This window comes from Peromyscus californicus, unplaced genomic scaffold (assembly GCF_007827085.1).
Source record: "Peromyscus californicus insignis strain IS unplaced genomic scaffold, ASM782708v3 Scaffold_12__1_contigs__length_115047231, whole genome shotgun sequence".
NCBI lineage: Eukaryota > Metazoa > Chordata > Mammalia > Rodentia > Cricetidae > Peromyscus > Peromyscus californicus.
In genome coordinates, this window is record NW_026294413.1 from 64557538 (window position 1) to 64572118 (window position 14581).

At 45.8% G+C, this 14581-nt stretch overlaps 1 protein-coding gene across 2 annotated transcripts in view; it reads left to right on the top strand.

Annotated features, from left to right (window-relative positions):
• Setdb2 (SET domain bifurcated histone lysine methyltransferase 2) overlaps positions 1 to 14581 on the top strand; it is a 68031-nt gene that overhangs the window by 43839 nt on the left and 9611 nt on the right. The window contains exons 1-3 of one of the 2 annotated variants that reach the window (XM_052733081.1): positions 736 to 922; positions 4230 to 4351; positions 9017 to 9124. In XM_052733081.1, coding sequence (XP_052589041.1) covers positions 880 to 922; positions 4230 to 4351; positions 9017 to 9124 — 273 coding nt within the window. In that variant the 5' untranslated portion in view covers positions 736 to 879. Of the gene's footprint in view, positions 1 to 735; positions 923 to 4229; positions 4352 to 9016; positions 9125 to 14581 lie in introns of those variants that run through there. The other variant, XM_052733082.1, reaches the window with a different exon arrangement.

Sequence of the window (14581 nt, forward strand, 5' to 3'; positions counted from 1 at the left end):
TTTAGTTGCCCTCTCCTCTGCCAGGCCAGGTCTGTACTTTGTCCTCTCAGAGTGCAAGCAAGCCTCCCTGAAGTTTGTCCTTAATTCCCAGCAAAGCACTGAACTTTCAACACCATATTTCCTGTATGTTGGTGCCTACATGGATATTTCAATTTGTTACATGGACTGAAAAATCTGCATCTGTATGGTGTTTTGTGCTCTACTGGTGCTAAGTAAAGATGCCTTACTGGCAACTGAGTCTAGGATCATTAATTTTGTGTGTCATTTAAAGATACTACTGCATCGGCCAAAGGGTGTGGTAGAACTTTCAGAAATACAGATCAGTTGTTTCTCAAGCTAAAGCCGAGGAAGGGTGCGGGTTCCTGGTATGGCTTCCCTTAAGCTGTTTGATGGCTATTCAGGTTGTCAACTTGACACACCTGGGAAGGGGGCACTTCAGGGAATTGCCTCCATCAGATTGGCTTGTGGGGCATTTTCCTGACCGCTAGTTGATGGAGGAGGGCACAGGCCACTGTGTCAGTGCCACCACCGGGCAGGTGGCTGTGGGCTGTACTACAAAGCAGTTAGAGAGCCAAGGGAGGCAAGCCAGAAAACATTGCTGCTCCTGCTTTCTTCCCTGTCTTTCCCGGTTGATGACTACCCTGTTCGTCAAATACACCCTTTCCTCCCCTAAGTTACCTTGGGCCACGGTGTTCATAGCATCGGGGAAAAAAACGAACAAGAACACTAAAACACTACTCAGAGTTGAATCTGCAAGCAAACTGACCAAATTTGCACTTCCTCCCAGCTTGCTCCTTGCTATCACCACCCAGATTTAGAGAAACGAAACTGAAAACTAGAAACTACCAGTGGTGCTTCCGGGAGTGCAGCTGCGTAGCCATGGCCGAAGAGACACCACCAGCTGGTGACCCAGTCCCCACTGGTGAGTACCAGATGGATGGTGGCCAGCTGGAAGGGGCCACACGCCACTTCCCCTTTCCCCAGCTCTGGGAGCCTGCAGGCTGCTGCTGAGTGCTTGAGTGCCAGCCTGCAGGCTGCTGCTGAGTGCTTGAGTGCCAGCCTGCAGGCTGCTGCTGAGTGCTTGAGTGCCGTGGGCAGACAGAGCTAGGCTTACAGCGGGGAGGGTGGGGGGGGCGATATGGGGTGGACCTCGGGAAGCTGATACCTCTAGGTTGCCTGGTTCCATCCTCTTGGATCCTTGCTTCACAGATTCGGGAGCTCTGTACTTTAAAGTTAATACTCAAGACATGCTGTTGAAAAGGAGGATAAACTTTATTGAGATGCTGCCAACGTGGAAAGGGGAACGGTCTGGGGCATTTGGGGAATACTGAGGAACACGTTGTGGGGGTTGCAAATAGGCAAACATTTCAGAGAAGCTGGAGTTGGGCAGGCTGAGGTCTCAGGGCCACCCACGGTGACAATCTCCTTGTGATGGTATTGTCTTACCTTGAGGGCACAGTGATCGATCCAGGTATTTGTCAGTTTTGCGATCCAAAGATTCCCGGAATCGTCTTAGAAAAAACATGAACTCAGGAATGTAAAGGCAGTCCTCTTCTGGGACAGGACACAAGTAATACACAGAGGACAGCAGGAACAGAACAAAAGCTGGTGGGGACCGGCTGTTACAGCCCCCCTTGTCTCTCCAGTGGAAATCTGACCCAAAGGCTAAAGCAGGAAAAACCAGACACAATAGGGAGGCGCTGATGCCAAGCCTTTTCAACCCCTTCAATCCCTCACCAGTGATTACAGTGATCGCTGGCCTGAGTGAAGTCAAGGTTTTCAGCAAAAGCAGCCTTCCACCCCTGAAACTTAACCCAACCATTATCCTAACTCACTTGGTAGATGTCTATAGCTAAGCTTACACATATTTATTTATTTATTTATTTATTCATTCATTCATTCCAGCTTGTGACCACCCCCCACTAGCTTTTTTTTAAAGATTTATTTTATGTGTATAAATGCCTTGCCCAAATATATGTCTGTGTACCACATGTGTATTTGATGCCTGTGTTATTTAGAAGGCATAGGACTCCTCCTGGAACTGGAGTATGAGAGAGTCATGAGTCACCATGTAGGTGCTGGGAACCAAACCTGGATCCTCTGCAAGAGCAACAAGACTCTTGTCTACTGAGCTGTAGCATGAATCTTAAAGAGTCTTATTAATAAAAACAACCTGGAGCCAGGTATTAGGGTGAACGCTAAAAGATCAGAGAAGCAGAACAAGCCACAGCCACCTCACCTTGCCATTTCCTCAGCTGATCCTATTTCCTCAGACTGGAAGCCTCTGAGTCCTCATCCAGAATGAATCTCAGCTGAACTGTTGCTCAAAAGCCTAAAAGCTTTACCAGCCTAGTTCCTGGTTTTCATGTCTTACCTTTCTGCTTTCTGTCATTACTTCCTGAGATTAAAGACGTGAGTCACCATGCCTGGCTATTTCCAGTGTGGCCTTGAACTCACAGAGATCCATGCCTCCAGAAGGCTAGGATTAAAGGTGTGAGTGCCACCATTTTCTAGCCTCTGTATCTAGTGGCTGTTCTGTTCTCTGACCCCAGATAAGTTTATTAGGGTGCACAGTATTTTGGGGGAACATAATACCACCACACTGAGCCATCGCTCTAGTCCCTGTTATGTATGTCTGTACATATGTATGTATTTATGTGCGAGCATGTGTGTGTGTGTGTGTGTGTGTGTGTGTGTGTGTGTGTGTGTGTGTTCATATGCCATGTGTGTGGAGACCTTGGAGCTGGAGTTACAAGTATTTGTAAGCCTCCCCAACATGAGTGCTGGGAATGGAGGTTGGGTTCTCCAGAAGAATAGCAAACACATTCTCTCTCTAGCCCTTGATCCTACTTTTTCAAATCAAGAGTCAGTCATAGGTAGAAAACTTGAAAAGTTGTTCCAGGCAGAGGATGGCACAAATAAGGGTACCAATCTCCAAAATACATGGTAACCACTAGCCAGGTGGTCAACTATTTCATTTAGCTAATCTGTGTATGGACTGTAGGGCTCAAATCTTCCTTTGCTCTTTTCTCTATCTGGACTATTTTACTATCTCCAGTTTGTGCTGAATATATACTCATGCATGTGGCTACCCACTGGTGCATGGTGGACCTACCAGGAGCCACACCCAAAAGAAAACTGACACTCCTTCCCCCAACAAACCATCAACTGACAGTAGCTTCTCACTTAGGGGTGGATGCTCATGGTTATCCTCCCACCCCCCCCCTCCACCATGCCAGCTAGAATTTGACTGCTTTGATCTTGTGCAGGCAGCCACAGCTGTACTCACAGCTGCAAACACAGATGCTTTGAATGTCTGATTACAGCACTTTCTGTCCTGTCTAGAAGACATTGTTTCTATGGCTCTTAGAATCTTTCCATCCCCTCTTCCACTGTTCCCCGAGCCTTGGGGGATGTGGGGTTACTGTGGTTGTCTCATTTATGACTGAGCATCTCACAGACATATATTCTCTACACTTTGAGGAGCTGTGAACTTTCTAAGACTCTATTGCTGAAGGCACCACACTTTTTAGTTACAGGACACAGAAATTAAGCAATTACCAGGAAGTTCTTACCTGTTGGGTAGCTTTCATAGTTCTGGAAGTTGTCATGTAGCTTGTTTGAGAATAAAAGACATTAACGATGTTACCCAGCTGTGAACACTGTGAGCTCCAGTAACAACCAGCATGGCATGTGAGATGTGTTCATGGGTGCAATGGTGGTACAAATGTTATAGGGTAACCAACTGATCTCTTATTGGATTTAAGGCCTGCAGGAGGAAGCACATACCTGGTACTCTGTTTGACCAAGAACTCATGGTAAGGGAGCTTCCAGGCCCCAGGGGTGAGCCTCCTCCTACTATTTTTGCTAAATAGATATGGTATCAAACTTCACTCTAAATTCCCATCTCTGCCCATGGGTAAGTGCAGCTCTCAGACATCACTGGAGAATTTCTCTGTGCATTTTATGCATTTCAGTAAGGCTCCTGGAAGGTTTTCAGTGACACGGTAGCCCACCTTTGTGGCTTGCTCTGTTGCTGTTGACAACACTGGTCTAGAACACCGATCAGAGGCTGTACCACACAAGCAGTGCCTTTCCCACTCACATTGCTGGTTTTGCTGTTGTTCCAGGAGTCAAGACTCTACCGTAAAAACAGATGTCTTTAAGACTGGAGGAGCTAGCAAGGCCATGAAATGCTTTTCTGTTTTTAATCTTAATGTTGCTTATAGGGGTCTGTCAGGTTACAGAAAAGATGGAAAAAAGGACATGTGCCCTCTGCCCCAAAGGCCACGACTGGAGTGTGATATACTTTGCACCATCGGAGAATATAGCTGCTCATGAAAATTGTTTGGTAAGTTACTTGAAAATATCTTTAAAGCTACATGCTCAGTGGTTAAGAGGACCCAGGTTCCATTCCCAGGACCCATAGGGTGGCTCATAACCACCATAAACCCAGTCCCAGGGTATGTGATGCCCCCATCTGGCCTCTGAGGGCATCAAGCACACGTGATAATAGATCTACATGCAACCAAAAGCCCATACATACAAAACAAAGATAAAAAAGCAAAACCCGAGACACCTCCACCAGTGAGCTCACCTCCAAGGTACTCACTCTACCCACTGAGTCATCTCCCAAACCTCCATGTCATGATTTCTTAAATGATCTTTTTCTTGTTTTATTGAGTTTTTCCTGAGAATTCTATTGTAGTGATGATTAGGAGCAGTTCAAGGAGGGAGCCTTGTCTTGGTTCTATCAGTAGTATAGTTTTTAGAGTCTTATTGAAATTTACTTTAGAGATCCACCTGCCTCTGCCTCCCTAGTGCTGAGACTAAAGGTATGTGCCACCACACCCAGCTGTCAGAGCTGTTTTAAATTATGTATCATCTGTCCTGTAAACTTACTATTTCTACAAGCAAGGGCATTCTCTCGTCTAAGTACAATTTATCCATCCAAATCAGCCATTCGCATTGGGTCTATAGTACCATCAAATCCCCAGACTTGAGTTTCCACTTGTTACCCTAACAACATGACAAAGGGTTGAAACATATAGATTACATGAAACTGTCACCCCTTAAAGCCTTTTCCTTTTAACCTCTTGTGTACTTATATTTTTTCTTGTTGTTAAACCGTTTCTGACAGACTGTTAATTTGCCAGTATTTTAGTAAACTTTATTGGCATACTTTTCAGAAACAAAGTGCAGCTGACTGAAATGTGCAGTTGAGTTTTGAGACATGTGATCACTGTCTAGTCTGAGAACTCCCAGAACCCCAGAACATTTCCTCATGCCTCTTTGCAGTCAGCCCCCACCTACTCCAAGTCCTTCTAGATTGATCTTTTCTCAGAGGCCTCGTCACAGGACTGCAACAGCACGGACTCTTTAGTGTGTGGATTCCTTTGCTCAGCAGTGTTGCAGAGATGCTTCTATGCCATGTGTGCATTTGGACCTCTTTGGGTTCTATATCTAGGTATTCATCCAAAATATTCAGAAAAAAAATGCCCCTGTACTGAACATACATGCACTTTTTCTTACCTTATTGTCTTAACAATTATAGTAGACAACATTTCCATAGCATTTACATTGTATTATTCCAGAGATGATTTAAGCACACAAGAGGGCAGGCATAGGCTGTCTTAGTTAGGGTTTCTATTGCTGCAACAAAACACCATGACCAAAAAGCAAGTTGGGGAGGAAAGGGTTTATTTGGCTTACACTACCATATCGCTGTTCATCATCGAAGGAAGTCAGGACAGGAAATCAAACAGGGCAGGAAATCTAGAGGCAGAAGATGATGCAGAGGCCATGGATGAGTGCTGCTTACTGGCTTGCTCTCACGGCTTTGCTCAGCCTGCTTTCTTGTAGAACCCAGGACCACCAGCCCAGGGATGGCACTACCCACAATGGGCTGGACCCTCTCCCATAAATCACTAATTAAGAAAATGTCCTACAGCCAGGTCTTAATGGAGGTGTTTTCTCAACTGAGGTTCCCTTTCAGATAACTCTAGTTTGTGTCAGGTTGACATAGAATTAGCCAGGACAGGCTGTATGCTTAGGAGATACCATTCTATATAAGGGTAACTTCAACATGAGAGGACTTAGGTTACCCCAAAGGAGGTCCCTTGAGAATAGCAGATGAATGTATCAGTATTTGCTTCCCCCTTTTCTTATTATTATATGGATATGTCACAATCTATTTATCTACCTATCAACACATACATTATTTCCAGTCCAAGGTTATAACAAATTTGTAATGAACACCTGTATCTGAGCCTTTGTCTCCTATATGATTTTATTTCTCTTGGGCAGACATCTACAAGAATTTCCACTTCCTAATATAAGTGTACATTTAACATTTAAATGTTTATCATTTGAAAGCCAGTCTATTGGGTGCATGCATATTGGTATTGCCATGATTTTAATTTGCATGATGGTTAGTTATCTTGGGTATCTTTTCCTTTTTTTTTTTTTTACCATTCTGAAGTATCTATTTGAATTTTGTGCCCCTCCCTGTGTTTTGGTGGTGCTGAGGATCAAATCCATGGCCTGGAAATAATAAGCAAATGTTTTATCATCGAACCATAACCTCGATCCTTGTCCATTAAAAAAGAAAGATGTGTGTGTGTGTGTGTGTGTGTGTGTGTGTGTGTGTGTGTGTGTGTGTGTGTATGTATGTGTGTGTGTGTGTGTGTGTGTGTGTGTGTGTGTGTGTATACACATGTGCCACTGCTTGCACGTGGGGGTCAGAAAATGGCCTTCTCAGGTGCTTGCACTCTCCTCCACCTCATTTGAGGTGATCTCATTCCTCCTGCTGCAGATGCAGGCTTCTGGCTGGTTGTCTCCCCTCTGCCACTGGAGGACACCAGGATTGCAGGAGTGTGACTTGAGCCCTAACATCTGCCTTGTTACACTGGTTCTAGGAACTGAGCTCAGGTTGGCAGACTTGCTCAGCAAATGCTTTTACTCACTAAGCCTCTTCTCTGATACCCTTGTCCATTTTAAATTGAACTGTCTATTGAATTATAAGGTTTTCCTATATTGTAGATACGAACCTTTGATCAGATGTATATATTGTATTTTTTCCTATTCTCTTGCTTGCTTTTTAAAAATTCCAGCTGTTTATTTTTTTTATGCATATACCACAGCAGGCAGGTGGAGGTCGGAGGACAACTTGCAGGTTTCAGTTTTCTCCTCCATGATGTGAGTGCCAGGGCTAGCCCCAGGTCATCAGGCTTGGCAGCAAATGCTTTTAGTTGACAAGTCACCTCATTGGTCCACCTTTTTATTCCAGTGTCTTTCAGAGAGCAGCTTTTAATCCTGATAAAGTACAACATATTAGTGTACTAAGCTTGCAACTTGAGCAGATCAGCAGATACATAGAGACCCTACATGGAAACAAGGTGGAAAGAGAACCAACTTCCAAAGTTGTTCTCTGCCCTCACTTGCAAGTGTCAACATTTTCATTATGATTTCTGATTCTTATTAAAAAAAAAAGCTTCACCTGTGTCACAAAATTCTTCTTGTGTTTATGTTCTTTGCTATCTGAGTTTATGTATTATATTAATCTTCAACTGGAAGCAGGCAGATTGTTTAGGTCTTATGTGACTCAAATGCCAGCTACCTAGTGCTTGAGAGTTGGTAAAGCTCTTACAGCATAAGCATGAGGACCTGACTTCAATCCCTAGGACCCATGCAAAATGCTGAACATGGCGCTGTGTGCTTGTAATCCCCTGCTGGGGAGGGACAGGCAGGAGGGTTCTAGGAGCTGGTCAGCCAGATGAGCTGAATTTGTGAGCTCTCCAGGTTCAGAGAGAGACTGTCTCAAAAAATAAGGCAGAAAAGGGCTAGAGAGATGGCTCAGTGCTTAAGCTGCTCTTGCAGAAGACCCAGGTTCAGTTCTCAGCACCCAGATGTTAGTTTACAACCAAGTGTAACTCCAGTTCCAGGGATCCAATACCTTCTTCAGACCTCTGCAGGAACTTGTGATACACATACATATATGCAGGCAAAATACTTGTAATCATTGGGGGAAAAGTAGAATACTAGAGGAAGACCGCCAAAGTAAACTTCTGGCCTCTACATGTACAGAAGTTATGTGTGCACGCACCCCCCCAACCCCCGCCCCTGATTTAATACCATTTAAAAAAGATTTGTGTGTGTGTGTGTGTGTGTGTGTGTGTGTGTGTGTGTGTGTGTGTGTGTGCGTATGACCTTCTGGGGCTAGAGTTAAGTCAGTTGTGAGCTGCTCAAAGTGGGTCCTGGGAGCTGAATGTAGGTCCAATGAACACTAGAGGAGAAGTGTACATTCTTAACCACTGAGCCATCTCTCCATCCCCTAAGACTGAAGAGGAAAGAAACTTGTGCCAGGTAAACATACAAGGGGGTTTGTGGCTAGCTGTGGTAGCCCATACCTACATTTCCAGTGCTCAAGAGGACAAGGTCCAGGTAAACTTGGGGTGTATAGCAAGATCATGTCTTTTAAACACATCATAAAAGCCAGGTGTAGTAGTGCATGCCTTTAACCCCAGCACTTGGATGACAGAGACAGGTGGACCTCTGTGAGTGAGTGCCAGGCCAGCCTGGCTACAGTGAGACCCTGTCTCAACAACTAAAGAGAAGGGCTGTGGAGGCAGGCATGGCTCTTGAAGTTTAAGAAGTGAGCCCTGGAAAGCCATCAGGCATGGCCTCCTGTGCTTGCTTTTACTTCTCTGACTGAATGGCTTCAGCCACTGCTGAGCCTGTGACACCTTCCTAAGCTAGGGAAAGAGCGGTGTAGGAGCCACTGTCTGCCTGGGGTCAGAGGCAGTGGAGATCAGTTCCAAAGCACAAACCCTGTCTGGAGACTGAGATTGCTCACGGAAGTCAGATGGCTCCTGTCTGTTCATGTACCTGCAAAGTGGCCAATACCCGGAACCACCGTTCACTCTGCACTCCTTGTAAGGCCTTTTCAGTACCCTCTCTGACTTGTATTGGTCAGGACTGCTTCATACCAACTCTGGGTTTTTCCCCCTACCTGCAGCTGTATTCATCAGCACTGGTGGAATGTGAAGCTCATGATAATCTTAATAAATCTAGAAATTTTGCTGTGAAATCGGTAAAGAAAGAGATCTGGAGAGGAAGAAGATTGGTAAGTTGACATGTTTTTATTTCTCATACAGGATGAATCTTGGGGGCTACAGTTAAAGCAAAGTCTGGTGGGGGGCGGGGCTAGAGAGATGGTTCAGCAGTTAAGAATGCTTGCTGCGTCGCCGGGCGGTGGTGGCGCACACCTTTAATCCCAGCACTCGGGAGGCAGAGGCAGGCGGATCTTTGTGAGTTTGAGGCCAGCCTGGTCTACAGAGCGAGATCCAGGAACGGCGCAAAGCTACACAGAGAAACTCTGTCTCGAAAAACAAACAAACAAACAAACAAACAAACAAAAAGAATGCTTGCTGCTCTTCTAAGAGGACCTGAGTTTGGTTCCCAGCAACCAAATGGTAACTGACAGCTGCTTGTAACTCCAGCTCCAGGGCATCTGGAACCTCTTGTGGTGGCTTCCACAGACACCTGCACTAACATATTCACTCACTCAGACACACATACACAAAAGTAAAAATAAAACTGTTCATTTAAAAAAAAAAGCCTGTTGGTAAAGTGGAGTTAGAGTAACATCCTGGAGAGCTGAAAGTGGGACTGTGAGGAACCGAGACTCAGCCAAGCACTGTCTAGTTACAACAGACCACCACACATGCAAGTAGGCTTCCGACGTTTCTGTCGGAGAGGAAACCCTCCAATCAGACAGGCTTTCACAAGGCCCTTAATGTCATTCCACCAGAGCAAACACCGATTTCAGCAGCTCAACAGCGCCATCTAGGGTCTTCCTTCTGCTCTCCTGCCGCCAAAGCAGCTAGCCGGTCCTCTGGCTGCACCCAAAATAGCTAGCTGGTCCTCTGGCTGCGCCCAAAGCAGCTAGCCGGTCCTCTGGCAGCCATAAAGCTGTCTTCTGACTGTCTACTGTGGCTGCATCTCTTATCACTGATCAGCATCTGTCTTGGAGCTGTGGTCATAAGGGGCCTGTCCCTGGGAGGGTATCCTCCTGGGGTCACTGGGGCTCCAGGCTTCCTTTGTAAAAGGCCATTTGCAGATCAGTAAACAGGAGAACAAGTCTGAGTGCCTCAGGGCCAACCACAACCACAGTAACGTGTGAATGACTGGGGACACACAGGTATGTGCTCTGTGTGAAGTGTCAGGATCTGTACCAGCAGGTTCTATGTAAACTCGCCTTCTAATTACAAAGTGGCAGGACAAACTCAACTGGAACATTATTCTTACCATTATTTGCTGATTAGATAGAATTAAGGAAAGCTATCGTTAGACTCTAGAGCAGTGGTTCTCAACCTGTGGGTCACGAGCATCAGAAAACACATATTTCTGATAGTCTCAGGAATCACCAACCATAAATTTAGTTTTGTTGCTACTTCCTAACTGTGATTTTGCTACTGAGCAGCAACGGTCCTTAAGACCGTAAGAAAAAGGTTTTCCAATGGTTGTCATTCACAAGTTGAGAACCGCTGCTCTAGAGGTGGCCTACATACAAACAGCCTAACTGCAGAATGAGGGCAGTTGAGTACAGTAAAATATGGAGAAAGAGCTTGTTACCCCTGAGAGTTTTCAGACTTTCCTGTTGGGAGAACTTGGAGATGCACCGGAAGTGAAGGGTAACTGGGAGGAATGCAAAGTCATGTGAGGTGATGGCTACCCACTCACTGACAAGTGTTTCTGGAACCTTGCTGTGTGGACACATGCTCGGTGCGTCCTCGTGGGGGAGAGGCCAGTCCCTAGGCAGGAACAGACCAGCAGTGTACATGCTTTAGGAGGGATCAGTAGTACCCTCACAGGAAGGGTCCTCCTGAAGCAGGGCCTCTGCACCCTTTCCAAGTGTGGAAAAGAAAGATAAGGAATTCCCAAGGAAACTGTCTTAGGGTTATCATTGCTGTGGCGAAACACCAGGACCAAAGCAAGTTGGGGAGGAAAGGGTTTACTTGGCTTACACTTCCATGTAGTCCATCATAAAGGAAGTCAGGACAGGAACTCAAAACGGGGCAGGATCCTGGAGGCAGGACCTGCAGAGACCATGGAGGAGTGCTACTAACTGCCTTGCTTCCCATGGCTTGCTCAGCCTGATTTCTTATAGAACCCAGGACCACCAGCCCAGGGATGGCACTATCCACCACGGGCTGGACCCTCTCCTATCAATCACTAATTAAGAAAATGTCCTACAGACTTGCCTGCAGCCTGATCTTTCTGGAGACATTTTGTCAATTGAGGTCCCCTCCTCTCAGATGGCTCTAGCTTGGGTCAAGTTGACATAGAACTAGCCAGCACAGGAACAAATATGCGAAAGTGTTAAAGGCCAGGAGCGGGGCACCCTGGATCACTGACAGCCTGGGATGCCACTGTGGTTCTCCTCTTTACCAGATCCCTCACGCCTACATAGTGAAGTCATCACCTAGCTCAGTAACAAGTGTACACCAATGTTTCACTATCACAGGCAGTGCTGAGACAGACATTTTTGTCTAACCTACTCGAGTACTTCTGCAGTGTACTTCTGACAGCTCAGAAGTCCATCTTAGAGTGGTGACCTGTGTTGACAAACTGTCTCTGGGAAAGGCTATGCCCATTTAAGCTTCTGTGTGTGGTGGGCAGTTCCTGCAGAGGAGAAAGCCTTACCTTGTATTTCCCTGAGCCCTGGAAAGGTTAAACACTGTTTCTCTCCTCTTCCCATCCCAACTGCAGCAGTTCCTTAGGCAGCCCTCTGCAGTCTGGACCCACATCAGCCAGCCCACCAACACGCCGCACCTCTTCCTCACTCGGTGACTGTCTGAATAGAATGAGCAGCACTAGTACTTACACCGTGCAACATGGAGGAAAGTCCCCACTGTTCTGACACCCAAGTCACAGCTACAAACCACAGCAGGGTCTTGGCCACTTCCTGCTTTACACTCCTCCCTCGGCATCCGCTCATCTCTGAAACCTCTCCCTACCCAACAGGAAGCTGAAGACTGTCCTAATTCGACTCCTTATCAGTACTCACATTCACTCACTCACTCACCCATGTCCCCAAGTACCTTACTTCTCCTTCTGAGCAAACAGACATCTCCTGTCAGCCCCTCTTGCCATACGCCCTGCCATTTTCTACTTCTCTGCTCAGCTGGAGAGATCTGGAATACCTAAGCCTAGGCTGGGCTTCTTCCTGGGTCTGAACATGACCTAGGCGGCTTCATCCGCCTCACCTGGCTTTAACACCAACACGCCAACATCATCTACTTGTCCCCTCTCCAGAATTCCAGGCCACCATCATCTATCTCCACAAATACCCAAGTCAGCTCTCATTCAATTGGCTAAAAGCATCACCAACCCCCATATAAACCTTTAGCCCCACCCCCAAAAAAAAACACCACCACCATTCATCTATCCTCCAAAATTTAGGTGTAAGGGTCATCTTCCCCTCACCCCTTCCTGCTCCACACCAAGGCCCACTCGATGCTTCTTAGGTACATCCTGCATCCTCCAGGAACTTGCCTGTCAGCACTAATCCATTACAGTGAAGGGGCTGCTGTAGCTCTCCAGACTTGTCAAGGGCTAATACTTGGTTTTTCTCTTCCACTGTCCCTACCCAGCTTATTCTATTCCTCCAAACTTCTTCTCCACATGGCAGTCAAAATACTGATGAGTTTTTGCCACCTAGGTAGAAAAAACAAAACAAAACTATCTCCTTACTCTTGCCAACCAACCCTACGTGACCTAGCACTTTGCAGACACCTCTCACTCCCTGTACCCAAGGCAAGAGGCCATCATTCTTGTACTTCTAGTAAATTTGCCAACGGGGAAGTTCATCCTTGCCACAAAGCCTCAGTGACCTCTGCTTAGAATACTTTTCTGTTTTGGTTCTTCTGTTCTTTTCCTTTTTGTATGCCAAAGGTTCTTGGTGTTTAAGTTTCTGCTCCTCTGTTCCTCTCTGCAGAGCTGACACCTCACTCGGTCTGAAGCTTTGCTTTACTCCATATAACAAAAAAATCACTCTTGTGTGCTTCATTTGTTGCTGTCTGGGGAGCAAACCCAGGTCTTGGGCTTTTTAGGCAAGAGTACTTCTGCTGACCTGCAACTATGTGGTGTTTGAAATTTTACTTTATGAGATCATGTACATTTTCCTGTAGAATTTTCATTTTGTTTTGTTTTTTTGTCAGCTTGACAGAAGCTAGGGTTATCTCGGAAGAGGAATCTGAATTGAGATGATGTCTCCAACTAGATGGCCCATAGACAAATTCTGCAGGGCATTTTCTTGATGATTGATGTGGGAGGGTTCAACCTGTGAGGGTGGTACGTGGTCTTGAGTTGTGTGAAAGTATCCTGGGCAAGTCATGAGGAGCAAGCCAGTAAGCAAGCAGCACTTGTCCATGGCATCTGGTTCCTGCCTTGACATTCCTCAGTGATGGAGTATGACCTGGATGAGTAAAATGAGGTAAACCCTTTCCTTCCCAAGTTGCTTTTGGTCATAATGGTTATCACAGTAACAGACAGCAAGCTAAGACATCCATCCCCTCTAGAATGAACATAACTTTCGTATGTGCAGGTACCTTCTCTGCCTTATCTACTCCTGCCTTTCCTTGTCCTAAAACAGTGACTGTAACATCACAGCCACCATGTCCTCAATAACTAGTTTGACTTTACCTGGATGAAATGCAAAAGATGAGTCACTTGCATTTCATCTTCTGTGGCCCCCACACTGGAGTACTATAGTTTAACCCAAGACTCAGCCATCTAGGGCAAACGCTTCACCATTGAGCTGCCTGTCTACCCTTTCCCCCTTTCCTCCTTTGTGGGAGCCCACAGTGACTGCAGCTTGTGGCTTGATTCCAACTTGACTCAAAGTCAGAGAGTTCAAGCTTGTGTTTGCTCCTTAAGGCTGGATAATAGAATGTTTGGCCAAAGGTTACTAGATGTTTTGCTCCTCAAGACTGCCAAATAACAGGATATGGTTACGAGATGTTTTGAGAATTAAGGAGGTGTTTACACTTGTTTGTTCCTTGAACCATGGTAAGGAAGTCTTTTGTCCTCCTTGCCTTGAGTATAAAAAGGCTATGAGAAATAAATTTGGGGCTGCTGCAATATTCACTGAGTGCCCTCCCGATTCTATCCTATGTCTCTATCTTTTCTTTTCTGTCTATGTCTTTTCTAAATCTCACTCCCCTGTTCAGGTGCTGTTTGACAGGTCAGCTGGTCCCAACACTCCTTTCCAACCAGCATCTTGTTAAGATGCTTATATTGGCCTTGAATCTGCAATCCTCCAGCTTCAGCCTCTTGAATAGCTGGGACTGTAGGTGTGCACCACCATACTGGGCTGAGGGAATCTAAATCGTAACCCTTTAATTTACTGTGACTAGTTTATTTTCTGTCTTTCTTCACCTTTAACATCTTCAAGTTTTACTCATCCCTGTAAAAACCAGAACCACCAGTTCTTATGCTTTTCCTTTGGGGCTTCTGTTGCCTGTGTTTCTTGGATAGCCCTCCTTTGCTATAATGCCATTAATAATGCTATAATGCC